Source organism: Spermophilus citellus (assembly GCF_964194105.1).
Source record: "Spermophilus citellus genome assembly, chromosome: 16".
Taxonomy (NCBI): Eukaryota; Metazoa; Chordata; class Mammalia; order Rodentia; family Sciuridae; genus Spermophilus; species Spermophilus citellus.
In genome coordinates, this window is record NC_138196.1 from 87,333,916 (window position 1) to 87,349,605 (window position 15,690).

The window sequence follows — 15,690 nt, forward strand, 5'->3', positions numbered from 1 at the left end:
TGAGGGCACAGAAAAACCCGTCCAGAAATGGTTTTAGAGAACCAGTAGTAGTCTCCTGGCTCAGCATCTACTTTATTGTGCAGCAAGAATAGCTTTTATAGTGGGTACATGTAACAGTCATGATAAGCCAGGGGTAATACATACGTATTACCTTACAGAAGTTAAGACACCAAGAGTCCAGAAACTGCCTCGTAGCCCAGCCCCACACCAGCAGGGGAAAAACTTCTTATCAAAGGAACAAGGAAACTGCACTTACCAGTGTTTTGACAGCACTATGTCCCCAAACATAGCATTTAGTGTTAGGACTTCCCTGTTGCACCATGCATAAGATAAGCATTCCTCCATGAGGGTCCAAGGTTAGGCCCTGCAGCTGGACTGTGGTGGAAGGATTTACACAAGACTGCTGAATCTTGAAACAGGGAAGCAGTATGAGTCTGTGAGTTTTCAATGTAAATTTCATTGCATTTATGTTTTCAGTCAGTCCTTAATCCCAGGGCAATCACAGCCTACTCAGAAACACTAGTGTTCACAAAGGTTAGCAGTTAGGCAGTGAGTTAGACAAGTTGATACATCTCTTCTACTTGGGGACGACTGACCATATTCTGATGGCTTTATACTCCATTTCCACCAGGTGGCTCTCTTGCACACTTTGGTCCATGGCTTCTGGGTTCCTAGTAATCCTGGGACTCACTGCATTGTTTTAGGTTGTAGTAGCACTGGCTGTGTGACGTAGATCAACTCCTTCACTGTCAAGGGCTCTCAGTAAAATCATGGGCACCCAGTATTCCTACCTAACTTAATCCTTATCAGTCTGATTGGGAGAGAGAAACCCAGAGTAAGAGAGTACCTTTTTGTAAATGGGGATAACAAGTAACTCGGCTGCTGTAAATTTAAATGGGCCACAGGTAGCTATTAGTTTGAGCTCCAAAGACAATTGAGTCGTTATTTGTGGAGAAGATAAACAATTTTTTTTAATTCGTTTTTGAGCTGTCAATGAACCTTTGTTTTATTTATTTATATGCCGTACTAAGAATTGAACACATTCTAGGCAAGTGCTCTGCCACTGAGCCACAACCCAAGCCCAACAAGCCACTTTTGCTTTTGACTTTCAGAGTGCAAGGATTGTCCTGTTATTGCTCCATATCTACTTCTATGGCATCTAAAACTAAGCTGTTTGTGGGGAACCTTGTAGGTCAGAAGTCGGAGATATGGGTAGCCTCTGTCAGGTCTCCTCTCATCCTGTGGGAGCTCTGTCTCTTCTCACTTGAATAAATCCTACCCTTTCAAGAAAAATGAAGAAGAGGAAGGGTAGAGAGAAGAGAAGGAGAAGGAAAAAGAAGTTGTACGATCCTTATTCATGGAGAGGTGGTAGGTCAGTATGTAGAAAAAACAGTTTCTACCAATAAGTAGCAACTGTTATCAGTACCTGGACCATGTGCTGTGGGAACACAAAGCATCCGGCAATTGGGAGAGTTTAGATAGGACATGAAATTTGAGCTGGTGCTTGATAGTTAACAAACTCTTCCTAGTAAACAAAGGATTGGTTGGTTTTAGACAGAATGATTATGAAAGGTCTGGTTTGTTTTGGATGAAAAGATGTCAGCGTCAAACTTGTCGTCGTCTTCTTTCATCAGGCGTTGACTCTGCATGAGCTGTATTCTCCTTGTGTAAATGGCTCCTGTGTGTGCACCATCGCCTGAGAGATGATCTAACATTAAAGGAGAAAATAAGTGGAACTTGACATTGACTTTATTGATTGCATGTCATATATTTTTATTAGCATACAATACTGTTTTTCAAAAGAAAGGCTGGTGTGCCCTGCTTTGCTCTGAAGCTTGGGAAAGGCTCTCCACTGGGTCCCCTTGAAGAAGACTCCAGCCTGTCTGCTGAGTCCCGAGAGCCTGCACTCCACCCTTGTCTTTTCCTTCCTTTTTCAAGGCTATGTTTAATCTATTTAAGCCACTTGTACCTTGATATTAAATAATTTGAACAAGTCTTTTCTTCATTTATACTATTTTACTTTCTTGACTTTCCTATTCTTCAAGTTTAAAAATAAATTAACTTCATCTAATTTTAATTTTTATTTAATGGCCTGCTTCATGATTTTATTCTAATTCAGGTATTTAGCACTTTATTGCCCTCTTTTAAATCCTTTATTGTATTGCTTATGAAATTCTTGTCACTTTGTTGGTCATTTTATGGAAAGTTAACATAGAAAATTAACAAATATAAATGTGTTTCATAGACTACACATCAGAGTGTTTTATCAGTGAGGCACTGCCTGCACACTCTGCCATTATGTGTCTATTAGTTTTCAAGACTCAAATATACAAACAGGACAAGTGAACACATTTCCTGAATACATGTAATTTCAGCCTATTAGAAACTAACATAGAAAAGGTAAAGATTATTTCAGTATCAAAATATTTTTTAGGAAAAAATGGAAAAACTAATTTTTTAAAGATTTTTTTATTAACTCTAATTAGTTATACATGACAATAAAAGGCATTTTAATCCATCACGCATAAATGGAGTATAATTTCTCATTCTTCTGGTTGTACAAGATATAGACTCACACCAGTTGTGCAATCATATATATATATATATATATAGGATAATAATATCCAATTCATTGTTATCCTTTATACTCCCATACCCCCTCCCCTCCCTTCACTCCCCTCTAAATAATCCAAAGTACCTCTCTTCTTCCCTAGCCACCCCACTTATTGTGAATTAGCACCTGCATATCAGAGAAACATTCAACCTGTGGTTTTGTGGGACTGGCTTATTTCGCTTAGCATGATCCTCTCCAGCTCCATTTATTTACTAGCAAATGCCATCATTTCATTCTTCTTTAAGGCTGAGTAATATTCCATTGTGTGTGTGTGTGTGTGTGTGTGTGTAAAAACATTTTCTTTATCCATTTATTTGTTGAAGGACACCTAGATTGGTTCCATAGTTTAGCAATTGTGAGTTGAGCTGCTATAAACATTGATGTGGCTGCGTCACTGTTGTGTGCTGATTTAAAAACATTTGGGTATAACCGAGGAGTGGGATAGCTGGGTCAAATGGTGGTTCCATTCCAAGTTCTCTGAGGAATCTCCATAGTGCTTTCTATAATGCTTGTACCAATTTGCAGTCCCACCAACAATGTATGAGTGTGCCTTTTCCCCACATCCTCGCCAACATTTATTGTTGCCTGTATTCTTGATAGCTGCCATTCTACAGGAGTGAGATGAAATCTTAGAGTGGTTTTGATTTGCATTTCTCTAATTGCTAGAGAAGTTGAACACTTTTTCATATATTTGTTGACCGCTTGTTTTCTTCTGTGCAGTGTCTGTTTAGGAAGAACTGTTGCCGAAAGCTCTGTTCTTGTCTCTGATGCCAACTCAATAATGAGGACATAGTCTTAAGAAAAAGGGGGGAAAAAAGGTTTACTTGCTAGCAAAGGGGAAACACAGGGGACTCCTGTCCCAAAGGCTGGGGTTCTGCCCATCAGCAGAAACTGGGGGCTTTTAAAGAGGTGATTCAGAGAAAATGAGATTAGGAAAAAAAGATGAGGGAAAAGAAGATCAGGGCCGGGAATAGGTCAGAGAAGATCAGAGACGAGAAGATCAGGGAGAAGACAGTTAGGAAAAAGAAGAAAAAGTGTAAGTTTCCAAGCCACAGTGGATATAGTCAGAGCATCAGATGAACCCCTGTTACAGAACTGATCTTTTTAAAAATGATTCAGTAATATATATTTGCTTACATACATATTAAGTATTTATAAAGTAAATATTTAGCTCACAACAGATATGTACACTTCACTTCTGATGATAAATCAGTCTTTCCCATGATGGTTTCTAATTTCCACCAGGCATCCACATTTAAAATCATGAAAAAGTCAGTGTCTAGACTTGTGTTTTAACCCAACTTCTTTTTTATACTATTAAGATTCCATGTATTTTTTCAATGTCATTGGGAACTAAAAGCTAAATCATCTCTGTAACTGGAGCCTGTTTTATTGTAACATGGTACAGCTTCTTACTCCAGCATTTCATCAGAATGTAGGTGATGATTAGTATCTCAGAGAATTTTGACAAATTTAGATTATTTTTAAAATTAGCATGTCTGGGAGGTGTGTTTTGGGGACGGTAAGTTCAAACTGTGTACTTCTCAGATTGTAAGTAGCCAGACCTCTGTGTAAATTGCATCCTTGCTTTCCACGTGCCCATTTTCCTGTAGATTTCATTTTCTTGGTGTGAAGAATTGAGTTATATGCCTCCAAACACTGGAGCAAGTCACTTGAGAAGGGAGCTGGGAGATGCAGTGCAGAGTGTTAGGCTGCCTCACAAGATCACATGTGCTTTAGAGCTGGTCTCAGTAGGAAGGAAGAACCAGAGAGGGGCTTTCAGTGATCTAAATAAAGCTTTAGGTGTCCTTCTTCCTTGACTCTGTCTGCAGGGACCTTCCTGGCATCTAAAGAGCTAAGCTTTCTTTACTTTTCTTTCCTTCATCACTGCCTGGGCCCATTGGCAGAACTTAGGAAGCTGGGATAGGGGTGGTTCAGTGGTAGAGTGCTTGCCTGGCGTGCGCCAGCCCCTGGGTTCAACCCCAGCATGGATGGGGTGGGAGTGGGCAGAGTTTAAAAAAAAAAAGAAAGAAACAAACGCACATTTGGGATGCTGCAGGGCAGTCAGCAGTGTCTGCCCTAGGAAGTGGGTGAGGACAGGGACTCTCCCGGGCCAGAAGCTGGGCCTTTCGTGTTAACCTTTCTTTGGAGCTGCATGACTCAACCTACTCAGGGTTCCACCAGGAGCTTGCAGCACAGTTGGGGCTGTGGTGTCCCCACTCCACAGCCCATGAGCTGAGGCCTTGGTCACTGCATCTCAGACTGGTGCTAGAATCTGGCTCACTGATCTACACTGGAGCCACACAACTCTGTTGTACCCCCTTATTCTGACATGCTATAAATAAAGCATGACTAAGTGCCCTATCTACCCATCTTTCATTCTCAAAAAGACTCTATACTGGTATTGCCTTTGATGTTGTCCAGTGTGGATAGTAGGTTACCCAAGCACCCTGTGATTCTCCCTGTGGCCAGACAGGAGAACAAAGGAATCACATAGATCTTAACCTTGGAATGATGATAACTGGGCTTGGGGGAGGCGCGGATCTGGTGCAGAGAAAAGAGGGAGGCCAGGGAATGATGCCCACGTTGACTAGAAAGCTAATCAGGAGCTCGGCTGGAAAGAGAATGGCAGCCTATGAAGGGTTAGAAGGAATTCTAGACAAAGCTGGATGTGGCTGGGCTGAAAAGGGATAATGCTGTAGTCTTGGTAAGAGAGAGGAACTCACATTCACGTAAAAACAGCCTGAGTTTATCTCTAGGTCATTGAGCATCAAACCTTTTATTTCTTTTTTGCTTTTTTCCCCTCCTTCCACATGTCTATCCTTCCATCCTCCAAAGCCCAACTGGGAAGTTATTGTGAATTGATGGAGAACAGTACTTTAAATGCCAATGGGAGTGTGTAGCACACACCTGTAATCCAACAACTTGGGAGGGTGAGGAGGAGAATTTATATTCAAGGCCAACCTGGGTGACCTCGCCAGAACCTGTCTTAAAATAAACTTTTTTTTTAAAGGGCTGGGGGTGTGTCTTAGTGGTGGTATAACAGTAGTCCACGCTGTGCTCTGCCCCTGCGACGTCTTTTTAAGATGCTTCTTTCTCTTCCTCTATCCATGCTCCTACCTAATCTCTACCCTTTCCTAATCTCAAGGGAAACAGGGTTACTTCTCTTCCCCATTTTAGACAGTGTTATCTGTCCTTGACTTTATACCTATTATAGGAACAAAGTAATCCAGACTTTGGGGATGGCACCAAAAGATCTCAGAAATGACTGTCTCCCAAATTAACAAGTGAATTACAACACCAACAGAGAACATGTGCAATGTAGCCTTTAAATCATCTCTTTAAAAGTCCCCCGTGCTGGACTGGGGTTGTGGCTCAGTGGTAAAGTGCCTGCCTAGCAGGTCCTGGGTTCAATCCTCAGCACCACGTTACAATAAATAAATAAAATAAAGGTATTGTGTCCAACTACAACTAAAAAATAAATATTAAAAAAAAAGCCCCCTGTTCCTGCTGATGGCAGAATCACAGCCCTTGGTACAGAAGTCCCCTGTGCTTCTCCTTTGCTAGCAAAGCAATAAATCTTTTTCCTTTTTTTTCGAAACTGTGTCATCATTATTGGGTTGGCATCAGGGACAGGGCCCAAGCTTTAGGCAACACTAGGTGGAGTGGAGGGTCACTGTTGCTGTGTGGGGTCATCTCCTCATCTGTCGTGGTCTGGGAGGTAGCCTGTTGTATTCTCATTTTCTGGGCCAACCTGTGGCCTCCAAGTCAGTATTTACTCATCAAGAACTCAACAGCAGTATATCATTGAGGTAAACATTTCTTTAAGAATGGATATTAAGTCGGGCTTGGCGGCACATGCCTGTAGGCACATGCCTGTAATCCCAGCGGTTTGGGAGGCTGGGGCAGGAGAATGTGAGTTCAAAGCCAGCCTCAGCAAGGGCGAGGTCCTAAGCAACTCAGTGCTACCCCCTGTCTCTAAATAAAATAAAAATAGGGCTAGGGATGTGGCTCAGTGGTCAAGTGCCCCTGAGTTCAATCCCTGATACCACCCCCCGCAAAAAAAAATGGAAATTGAGTCCCATTATGTAAATGGAATTTATAAAATGAGGTCTTTGGTTTCTATTTATTTTATCTTCTCCACTGCTCTGTGTTTGAACAGATTTTGGTTTTTGATTAATGTTGTTTTCTTTCCATGTTATTCACTTGATCATGCTCAATACAAAACAAATGTTTTTATCACTTTTTCATTGTAGAAAGAGAAATGCCGTTTATTAGCCTAGAAATAGAATCACTGGACTTCATCCTACACATTACAGTGGAGCCACCTGAGTATTTCTGAGATGTTACTTTTAAAGAGCAATGTGTATAATTTGTCTTTGAGTGTGAGTTCTAAGTTCCTTGGTTTGAACTCTTTTTAAAGGTGTATTAAAATAATAGTAAAATAATAGAAATTTTTTTAAGTAATTTTTTTAAAAATAGGGCTGGGGTTGTAGTTCAGTGGTAGAGCATTCGCCTTGCACATGTGAGGCACTGGGTTCCATCCTCAGCACCACATAAAAATAAATAAAGATATTGTGTTCATCTACAACTAAAAAAAATTAAAAAATAAATAAAATAATAAAAATAAATCACTATTAAGTGCCCACACAAATTTATATGAGAAAATTGATAAATATTGTTCCAGAGCATTTTTGCCACGTCTACTTTTTGAGGTCTGATTTATAGTCTTTTTAAAATAGATCATTAGTATGATCATTCTCAATAGGACAACCCTTTATGTTACAGTCTGACCCCTTAAAAAGAGAAAAGGAGCCACACAGGATGAAACTGACGTGAGCTCCATGGCTGGGGAGCTGGCCCAGCCAGGGAAAAGTGTGGAGAGCATCCCAGAGCTGCTTCCGACTGCTCTCCTTAGTGGGTGTCAGGGCGCTCCTTCTGACCCCCACTGGGCCTCCTTTGGGGTTATGAAACACTCGTGGAATCTCTCATCCAATTTAATGAAGTAAAGTATGTTTTTATTTAAAAATACACCAACAAAAAGAAATTTTTGTCTTTTCAAAACTGAACCTAGGGAATACAATTTTTTTAATATTAGTATTTTTTAGACCATCTCAAGGGTTGACTATTTTTCAGAGATATTTGCACTCAGGATTCGTTTGCCAGCTGCGCTTATTAGCAGGTCCCTGACACCGATTCTCACACTTGCAGATGAAATGGGAAAATACTGTATTCAAAAATCCATTGGTGATTGAAGGAAAGCAATGAAATACACTAATTATGTGCTGGACCGTAATCCTGTATCATGATATTATGAGAAGGAGTTTTGGCTCCCTGCCAAGTTTGAGATAGCAGTAGGTTTCATAGATACGGTTGCTAAGTATTTCAGGAGAAAACTGGGAACTCTCATTCAAAAATAGCAGTGGAATTAGTCATCATTCATTCCCGTCACACAGTGTCTGATCTGACAGTGCCACACACAACACAAAGCCGGAGAGGGCATCTGGGTCAGATGAGAGATGAGCTCAGTGGATATTAAAGTATGCATTGCATGTATGTAAGCATGATGTGCCTGCTTAGTCAACTTGATGGCAGTTAGGCTGCATACTGACTTGTGATGTATAGGCAGGGGAAGCGCACTGTGTTCTGTGACCACAGCTTTGTCCCCTAGCACTTGGCCAGGCGGCTCCCTGTTGAGTTTATTGAGAAAACTTGGGTGGATTGTGAGAGCAGCTTTGAAGAATTTAACATGGAAGACAAATTAGACATATTCTAATTTCAGAAGGGAAATTAGTATAGACTCAGTAGAAATCATAGGAAAACATGTTTTTGTCCAATCTAAAAATATCTGGCCTTCATACGGTATTTCAAAAATTTCATGTACATTACTTAATCTTGATTTCTCATAGGGATCTGTCATGGGGTAAGATGTGGCTTAGAAAATTGAACAAGAACTTCCTAGAAATGAGAGTTGTCTGAAAACCCAACCACTGCAAAGTGCAGTGGCTAGCTTTGCAGAAGCTGACTTGCTCCAACAGGGCCTAAAGAAGGCATGAGTGTCCTTCACACGATATGGTACCGATTAGCTCTACGTGGTTGACAACCTTCAAGGGGGCACACATGTGCAGGATTTTACATCACCCTTTCTTCCTTTCCATATGCACCCTTGATTGTTGGTGTCGTGATCTGTAAACTGTGCCTGATCCACTCATCCGAGACCCTCCTTATGCTAACAGTGACTTATACATCCACATTTCTCCTTACTGGTGCTTCTGGCTGACACTGTGTGCCCTTCTGGATTGCTGTGCCCCATTCTTGACACTGTACCCCACCCCCATCGAGCGGTGTGCCCCTCCCTCCTTTATTTTTTTTTATATTTATTTTTTAGTTTTCGGTGGACACAACATCTTTATTTTTTTATTTTTATGTGGTGCTGAGGATCGAACCCAGCACCCCATGCATGTCAGGCGAGTGTGCTACCGCTTGAGCCCCATCCCCAGCCCTTCCTCCCTCCTTTCTACTTCTGGCACCCTTCAGGTGAGGTGCTGCTCCCACCAGCGCATGAGACTCAGGTGTGAATCTCTTTTCCCAGTCTGTGGTGTCACAGTGGCAGTTTGCAGTCAGTCATACTGGAAATATTTATATCAGGAAAATTGGCAAATAATACATCTCAGGACTTTTCTACCCAAAGACTGCTTGTTTTCTAGTTTTCGCAAGTAAAAAGTTGAATGATTTTTATTAAAATGTAAGCAGTACAAAAATTCATGAAAAATTTCGTATGGCTATCAGAATGAAATTTTACACCTATATATCCTTAAAAACATTCTAGGCGTCATAATTGTAACTCTTATATCCTTAAAATCATTCTAGGTGTCATAATTATAACAGCTGTATGTATATGTCTATATGTGACTTTGTTGGAGGGGAGGGAATTGTAGACTGCTCAATCCCAGGATCTTGGTAGCATAATTATTGTGAGGAAAGGTTGAGAATCAGAAGCAAATAATTTAGATTCTTTTTCTACTAAAATTATAAAATCCCAATGAAAATTTATTTACCTAATACATGTTTTGTTTTGCTTTGTTTTGTTTTAGTACTGGGCATTGAATACAGGGGCTCTCCACCACTGAGCAACATTCCAGCCCTTTTAATTTTTTTATTTTGAGGATCTCCCTAAATTGCCCAGGCAGGCCTTGAATTTGCAATCCTTCTGCCTCAGCCTCCAGAGTCACTGGTATTATGGGCAGGTACCATCCTGCCGCGCTAACCTAATACGTTTGTTATGGTTCAAGTACATTGAAAACTCTTTATATGATTTTTTTTTAAACAGATCAGGATCCTCATGGTCAGTCAAAAAGAAAAAGAATTAGAAAGCATAAATCAAAGAAAAAATTTAAGAATCCTAATAATGTTCATATAGAACTGGCAGAATTAGAGAAACAGCAGAATCTTTTACAACAAGTACAGCCACAGCCGACAGATGGCCCCATAATGAGCAAAAATAAGAAAAGGAAGCTAAAAAAGAAGTGGCAAATTAGAAGGAAGAAAGCAGCTGGCGTCGTAACCAGGGCCACTGGTGTCAGCTTCCTGTACCAGCCTGAGGAGAGCGGCAGTGAACAGGACGACCTGAGGGGTGCTACACGAGGAGTCCAGGATGGCAAGGAGGCCGCCTCAGCAGAGGCCAGCCAAGAAGAAGACGCGGCCACCACCCAGGAAGACGTTGAGATTCACAGTCGAAAGGCAGAGGGCATCCTGAACTTTCTGAAATCAACACAAGAAATTTATTTCTATGATGGTATGTCTTTTCCTGCTTTCCTTTGAATAATAGCATCCACCTCATATTTAGGAAAAAACAAATATAGTAAAATACTTAAAACATTTGTAGTGTAAAATGCATTAGAAAATTCAAAGTAAACAATTAGTTTCAAAGGGAAAAAAAATCAGAAAATTTGCATTCTTTCCACCAGAGAGCAGAAGTAGCACATTACTGTGCTGTGTTGTTCCTCCTTGTGGCCTAAGGGGGATTGCCTAGAGCAGCAGCTCCACCAGTGCAGGGGAGCAGCAGCTCCAAGATGGATGGGCTTGTTCTTCATTCCTCCAAAATCAGGTTTGGGAAGCATTCATGTTGTGTCGTTATAAGGTCTTCCTTAGCATCTGGATGGCCATCTTAAGTGACAGCCATTTTAAGGAAAATGTTTCGCTTTCCGCCCAAGGTGAGCCCTTCTAAGGCTCACCACTCCCTCACACCAACCCCACCCCTAACCAACCCCCCATCAGGACCGCCCAGCTCCGATTCCTGAGCCTCCCCATAAAAGTCCCAGAACTCAAGCCTGTTTAGCCTCTCTCTTCTACAGAGAGATGGCCTTTATTGTCAGCTCTGACAAATGAACTCTCTCGTGTGTATCTCTGCCTGGTCTCGGTCTTTCATTTTTCACTCACCATCTCTTATTCCTCACTTTCCCTTCAGTAGTGTTTTTCTAAATAAAGTTAAATCCAGTTTGGAGATTTTGATTTTCTGTTTGTTCATAAGCTATTAGAGAAGTAAAAGAAGCACAACTCTCCTTAGGACACATCTGTTTTACTCTTTCACATGTAACTTACTGATTTGTTTTCAATAAACATTTTTTGAGTGAATATTTGTATTGATAGAGTATATGAGAAATAAAAATTGAGTTATTCCCAAGGACAACAATTACTCACATTTGCATAAGGCTTTCTGAACAACAGAACTCAGGACTAGAAAGAAGCCAGTGCTGACCACACACAGTGTGGTCGAACCCAGAACCCAGGCGCTCCAAACCAGCCGTTTTCCCATTTGGATGATACTGCTAGGAGATCTGGGAGAGTGTGGTGAGTTTAGTAGATCCAGATGCCAGCAAGACATTTGACAGTGTTCTTACAAATCAAGAAATATTGGCCATACAATAATGTGAGCAGTAAGTAACTGATTTAAAGAGTGATAAAAAATACCATTAAATAGATGTGTTTTAACCAGGAGGTGGTTGCAGGTGACATTCATCTTTTCTCTTCGCATGTTTATTAGTGGTTTACTAGAAGGACACAAGTAGAGGTAGGATTCTGGAGATCTCAGTAGAGATCTCATTCTGTATATTATAGAGGAGCTTGTAGCAGACTAGTAGTTGGACCAAAAATAAGTAGAAAAGACAGATTAAAAATTTAAAAATCTGGGCTGGGGATGTGGCTCAAGCGGTAGCGCGCTCGCCTGGCATGCGTGCGGCCCGGGTTCGATCCTCGGCACCACATACAAAGAAAGATGTTGTGTCCGCCAAAAACTAAAAAATAAATATTAAAATTCATTCTCTCTCTCTCTCTCTCTCTCTCTCTCTCGCTCTCTCTCTCTCTCTTTAAAAAAAAATTAAATCTGTTGAAATAATACAAAAGCTTCAGAGGAAACCAGCTCCAAGAACACAAAATCCCAGACACCCCCTGGGGAGGTGAGCCAGCATCCATAACCAACTTTTCCTTCAAGGTAGCTGCCATTTCTTGGGTGTGGGGCACTTGAGTGTTTGGGGAAAGGATCCAGTGGAGCCTGGTGGGTAGAGGGAGACAAACCAGTAGAGTATTTATCAAAGTAGAGTGTTCAGAAACAAGTGAAAAAAGAGCCCAGAGAATAGAGCCCAACAGCGATGGTTTTCCTGAAAACCTTTGCCAAATTCTGAGGCTGGAGGTGGAAGGTAACAGGATCTCTGGGTAATCTTGAGAATCTGAGCATGCAAGAGTTCACTCCACGATTGAGCATGGCTCCACAGGCTGTGCCCTCAGAGCCAGGCCGAACAGAGGTGCATCCTTCCCTGTGGTGGGTCCCATCCTTGATGGGTCATACTGACCCCCCCCCTGCATAGCAGAGAAAAGGCTGAGCCCTCTCTGGAGGAAAATATTACCCAAGACCTTTGTGATTTTTTAAATGAGCATTTACCAGCATGCCAAGAGACAGGACCACATAACCAAAAAACCCCACCTAGAGAGTAGCAGAGAGCATGACAATAATGTTGTCCAGAGACTTAAAGCAACTTTAATTAAGATGTTCAAGTGAAAAAGTGAAAAACATTAGATAGCATTAAGACCATCAAATGGAAATTCTAGACCTGAGAAATATGACAACTGAAATTCATCTCTATAAGATGAGTTTAAAAACAGATCAGATTCAACATAAAAGAGAATTAGCAGCTGGGGGGAAGGTCAAAGAAAGTCCCCAGGATGAGGGTGTCAGGATGGGAAATATAAAAAAGCCTAACCCACATGGACATAATGAGGTCTGACATCCATGTAGCTGGAATCCAAGGTTGAGGAGGAAGGACCAACCAGGAACTGTATCTAGAGAGGATAGTGGAATTTTCCAAAATGATAAAAAGAGATAGTCACAGATTGCGCCAGTTATGTGGACTCAAGCAAGGTTAACACAAACACCACACCTAAGCATACTGTAGTCCAACAGCTGAAAAGCAGTGATAAAAATTTCAGAAGCAACCAGAAAAAAGCACACATTGTCTTCACAGACCAACACCTAAACCACTTGCACGCCTTCAGCAGATAAAAGAGAAGGTAGGTCCCTGCATGAATGCTTCTCCTTGATTAACCTAAATGGTTTTTAAAGACATATGACGTGGCTGGGGAGAACTTGGTTTTATTACCTGGTGTTCATGATAGAGTTTTGTGTCATACTTGGAAGCTGTTTTTAAAAATCAGACATAAAAACAGATCCAGGTTTTCATTGTCATTCAAATAGTGGACGCCTCTTATCTTTGTTCACTTGTCAGAGATCTCTGATTCTCTCTCCTGATAGCTTTCTATATTCCTGAGTCTCATTTAAGGTGGAATGCATGTTTGAGGCTTCTTTAAAAGGTAAGAATTTGTCTCCAGCTTACAGAAACAAACCTATGACTGTATTTCTCAGTAATGCTGACTTCTTCCAGGTGTTGCCCGAGACGCAGATTCCGCTGTGTTAGCAGAGAGTGCTAAAGAGCTGCTCACCTGTCTTGAGTCTCGCAGCATGTCTCCCTCCGACATGTCCATTCTGGATCACATGAGAACGCTGCTGCTTCTGCAAGACACTGAGAGACTGGAGCATGCTCTGGAGATGTTCCCAGAGCACTGCATGATGCCCCCCAGTAAGTACTGAACCATTATTCATTGTGCTGCTCCAATACACTTGTCAAGGTTTTCCTCTGAAAACCCGCCAAAACAGCAATGGGCTAGAAAATACAACAACTCACATATGGTTTGGAGGAATAGAATCCCATGGAGACATAGGCTTTTTGTACCGCTGCATGATGTAAAAATATTTCTCATAGTATATGCAGAAATATACATGCCATCTAGTTTTCCAGACTTGTAAGCTATCAATTCTTAGAGCCAGTTCAAAAAAAAAAGTAGAAGAAGTCATTTCTTCCTCTTTTCCTTCTCTTCTGCTGTGTTTGCATTAGGTAGATTTTTTCTGCCCACCAAAGATCTTGGTGCATTATTGCACCCCTCCAGTGAGAAAGGGTGTTAGATGATTTGGTGACTTTTCTTTTGTGTACTTCTCCAATACCACTGCCTACAAACTGCCACATGCTTGCACCCATTATGTTCGTGTCTCCCCAGTGCCATGTGTGGGGCCATGGGCCATGGTGGGTGTAATTAAGAAATCTCCAGATAGTGAGATCCAAGCACACATCCAATGCTGAGGAGGCTCTGGGTGATTCACTTGAGTGAGTGAGCAAGAGGAACTACAGGTTGCTGTGAGGAGTTACAGTGCCACAGTCTGGCTGGGCACAATTCAGGAGCCACTTGTCAAAAGAAACTAACTTTATTTTTAGAACTACAAATGCCAAACAAAACAGCTCCTCAGGAAAAAACCCTCAGAGCCCAACTGCCACCACCGGCTTCCCACAAGCCTCTCACCCCCACACCAACCTCACCACCTCCCACAACCCTCCTGCTCTTGAGGCTGATTGGCTGGGTCGTGTGGGCGGAGCCAAAGAAGTCCCCCAACGAGCAGCTCCGTGGAGGAGCCAATCAGCTAGATGTTGCTGGGGCCGCTGTGAGCCAATCATCAGCTGGCAGTCTGAAGGGCAGGGAAACAGCCCAATGAACATCACCGCAGAGGAGCCAATCAGCTAGATGTTGCTGGGGCCGCTGTGAGCCAATCATCAGCTGGCAGTCTGAAGGGCAGGGAAACAGCCCAATGAACATCACCGCAGAGGAGCCAATCAGCTAGATGTTGCTGGGGCCGCTGTGAGCCAATCATCAGCTGGCAGACTGAAGGGCAGGGAAACAGCCCAATGAACATCACCGCAGAGGAGCCAATCGGCTAGATGTTGCTGGGGCTGCTGTGAGCCAATCATCAGCCGGCAGCTGGAAGTTTGCTGGAAGCTGGAAGTTTGCTGGGGCCCCTTTGGCTGTGGCTCTCAACATCTACCCCTCTCTGTTTAAACAACAAGCATGTGGCTTGGGGACCGTGCCTGCCTTAGGTTGTCCAATACTACATATGGTCCTTACCCGTCTTCGGATGAGCTGACCTCAGGGCGTCAGCCTCCTGTCTTAGGTTGGTACCATTGTAATTGGATCTTACCCGTCATTGACTACCGGTCCAGTATACAGCCACACCTGTGGAGAGGTCTTTGTCATGACAAGCAGAAGGGAGGAAGATACACCAAGCCAATTGATGGCTCTTGTTGGAAAAATTGTACAACCGATGACATCATCAGTAAAAATACTCCAACACTACCACAAGTCGCTGCACCAACAGATAGTTCACAATGCATACAAGTGAGTTCACAATGCATACAAGTGGCACATAGTTTAGGCAAGTTCTGCAAGCAGTTCAGTGATGGCTATTGCAGAAACTGTAGATTAGTTTTATCTTTGTCTTCACCGGCACTGGGATGAAGATAGGAATTCTAGCAATAATGGCTAAAGAAAAAATTATGTAACATTCCAGAAGGCACTAAAAGAAAACAATTTTCTTAACAATTTATATTATCTTGAAGAGAAAAGAAAACAATTTTCTTAACAATTTATATTATCTTGAAGAGAATTATTAAATATAATGAAAAGGAAAGGTGAAAGTAAAC

At 41.9% G+C, this 15,690-nt stretch overlaps 1 protein-coding gene across 4 annotated transcripts in view; it reads left to right on the forward strand.

Moving 5' to 3' along the window:
- Nucleotides 1–15,690, forward strand: part of ERICH1 (glutamate rich 1) — a 90,803-nt gene that overhangs the window by 49,770 nt on the left and 25,343 nt on the right. For all 4 annotated transcript variants that reach the window (XM_081269819.1, XM_081269818.1, XM_081269817.1 and 1 more), the window contains exons 4-5: nucleotides 9,945–10,409; nucleotides 13,549–13,743. In XM_081269819.1, coding sequence (XP_081125945.1) covers nucleotides 9,945–10,409; nucleotides 13,549–13,743 — 660 coding nt within the window. The remainder of the gene's footprint in view (nucleotides 1–9,944; nucleotides 10,410–13,548; nucleotides 13,744–15,690) is intronic.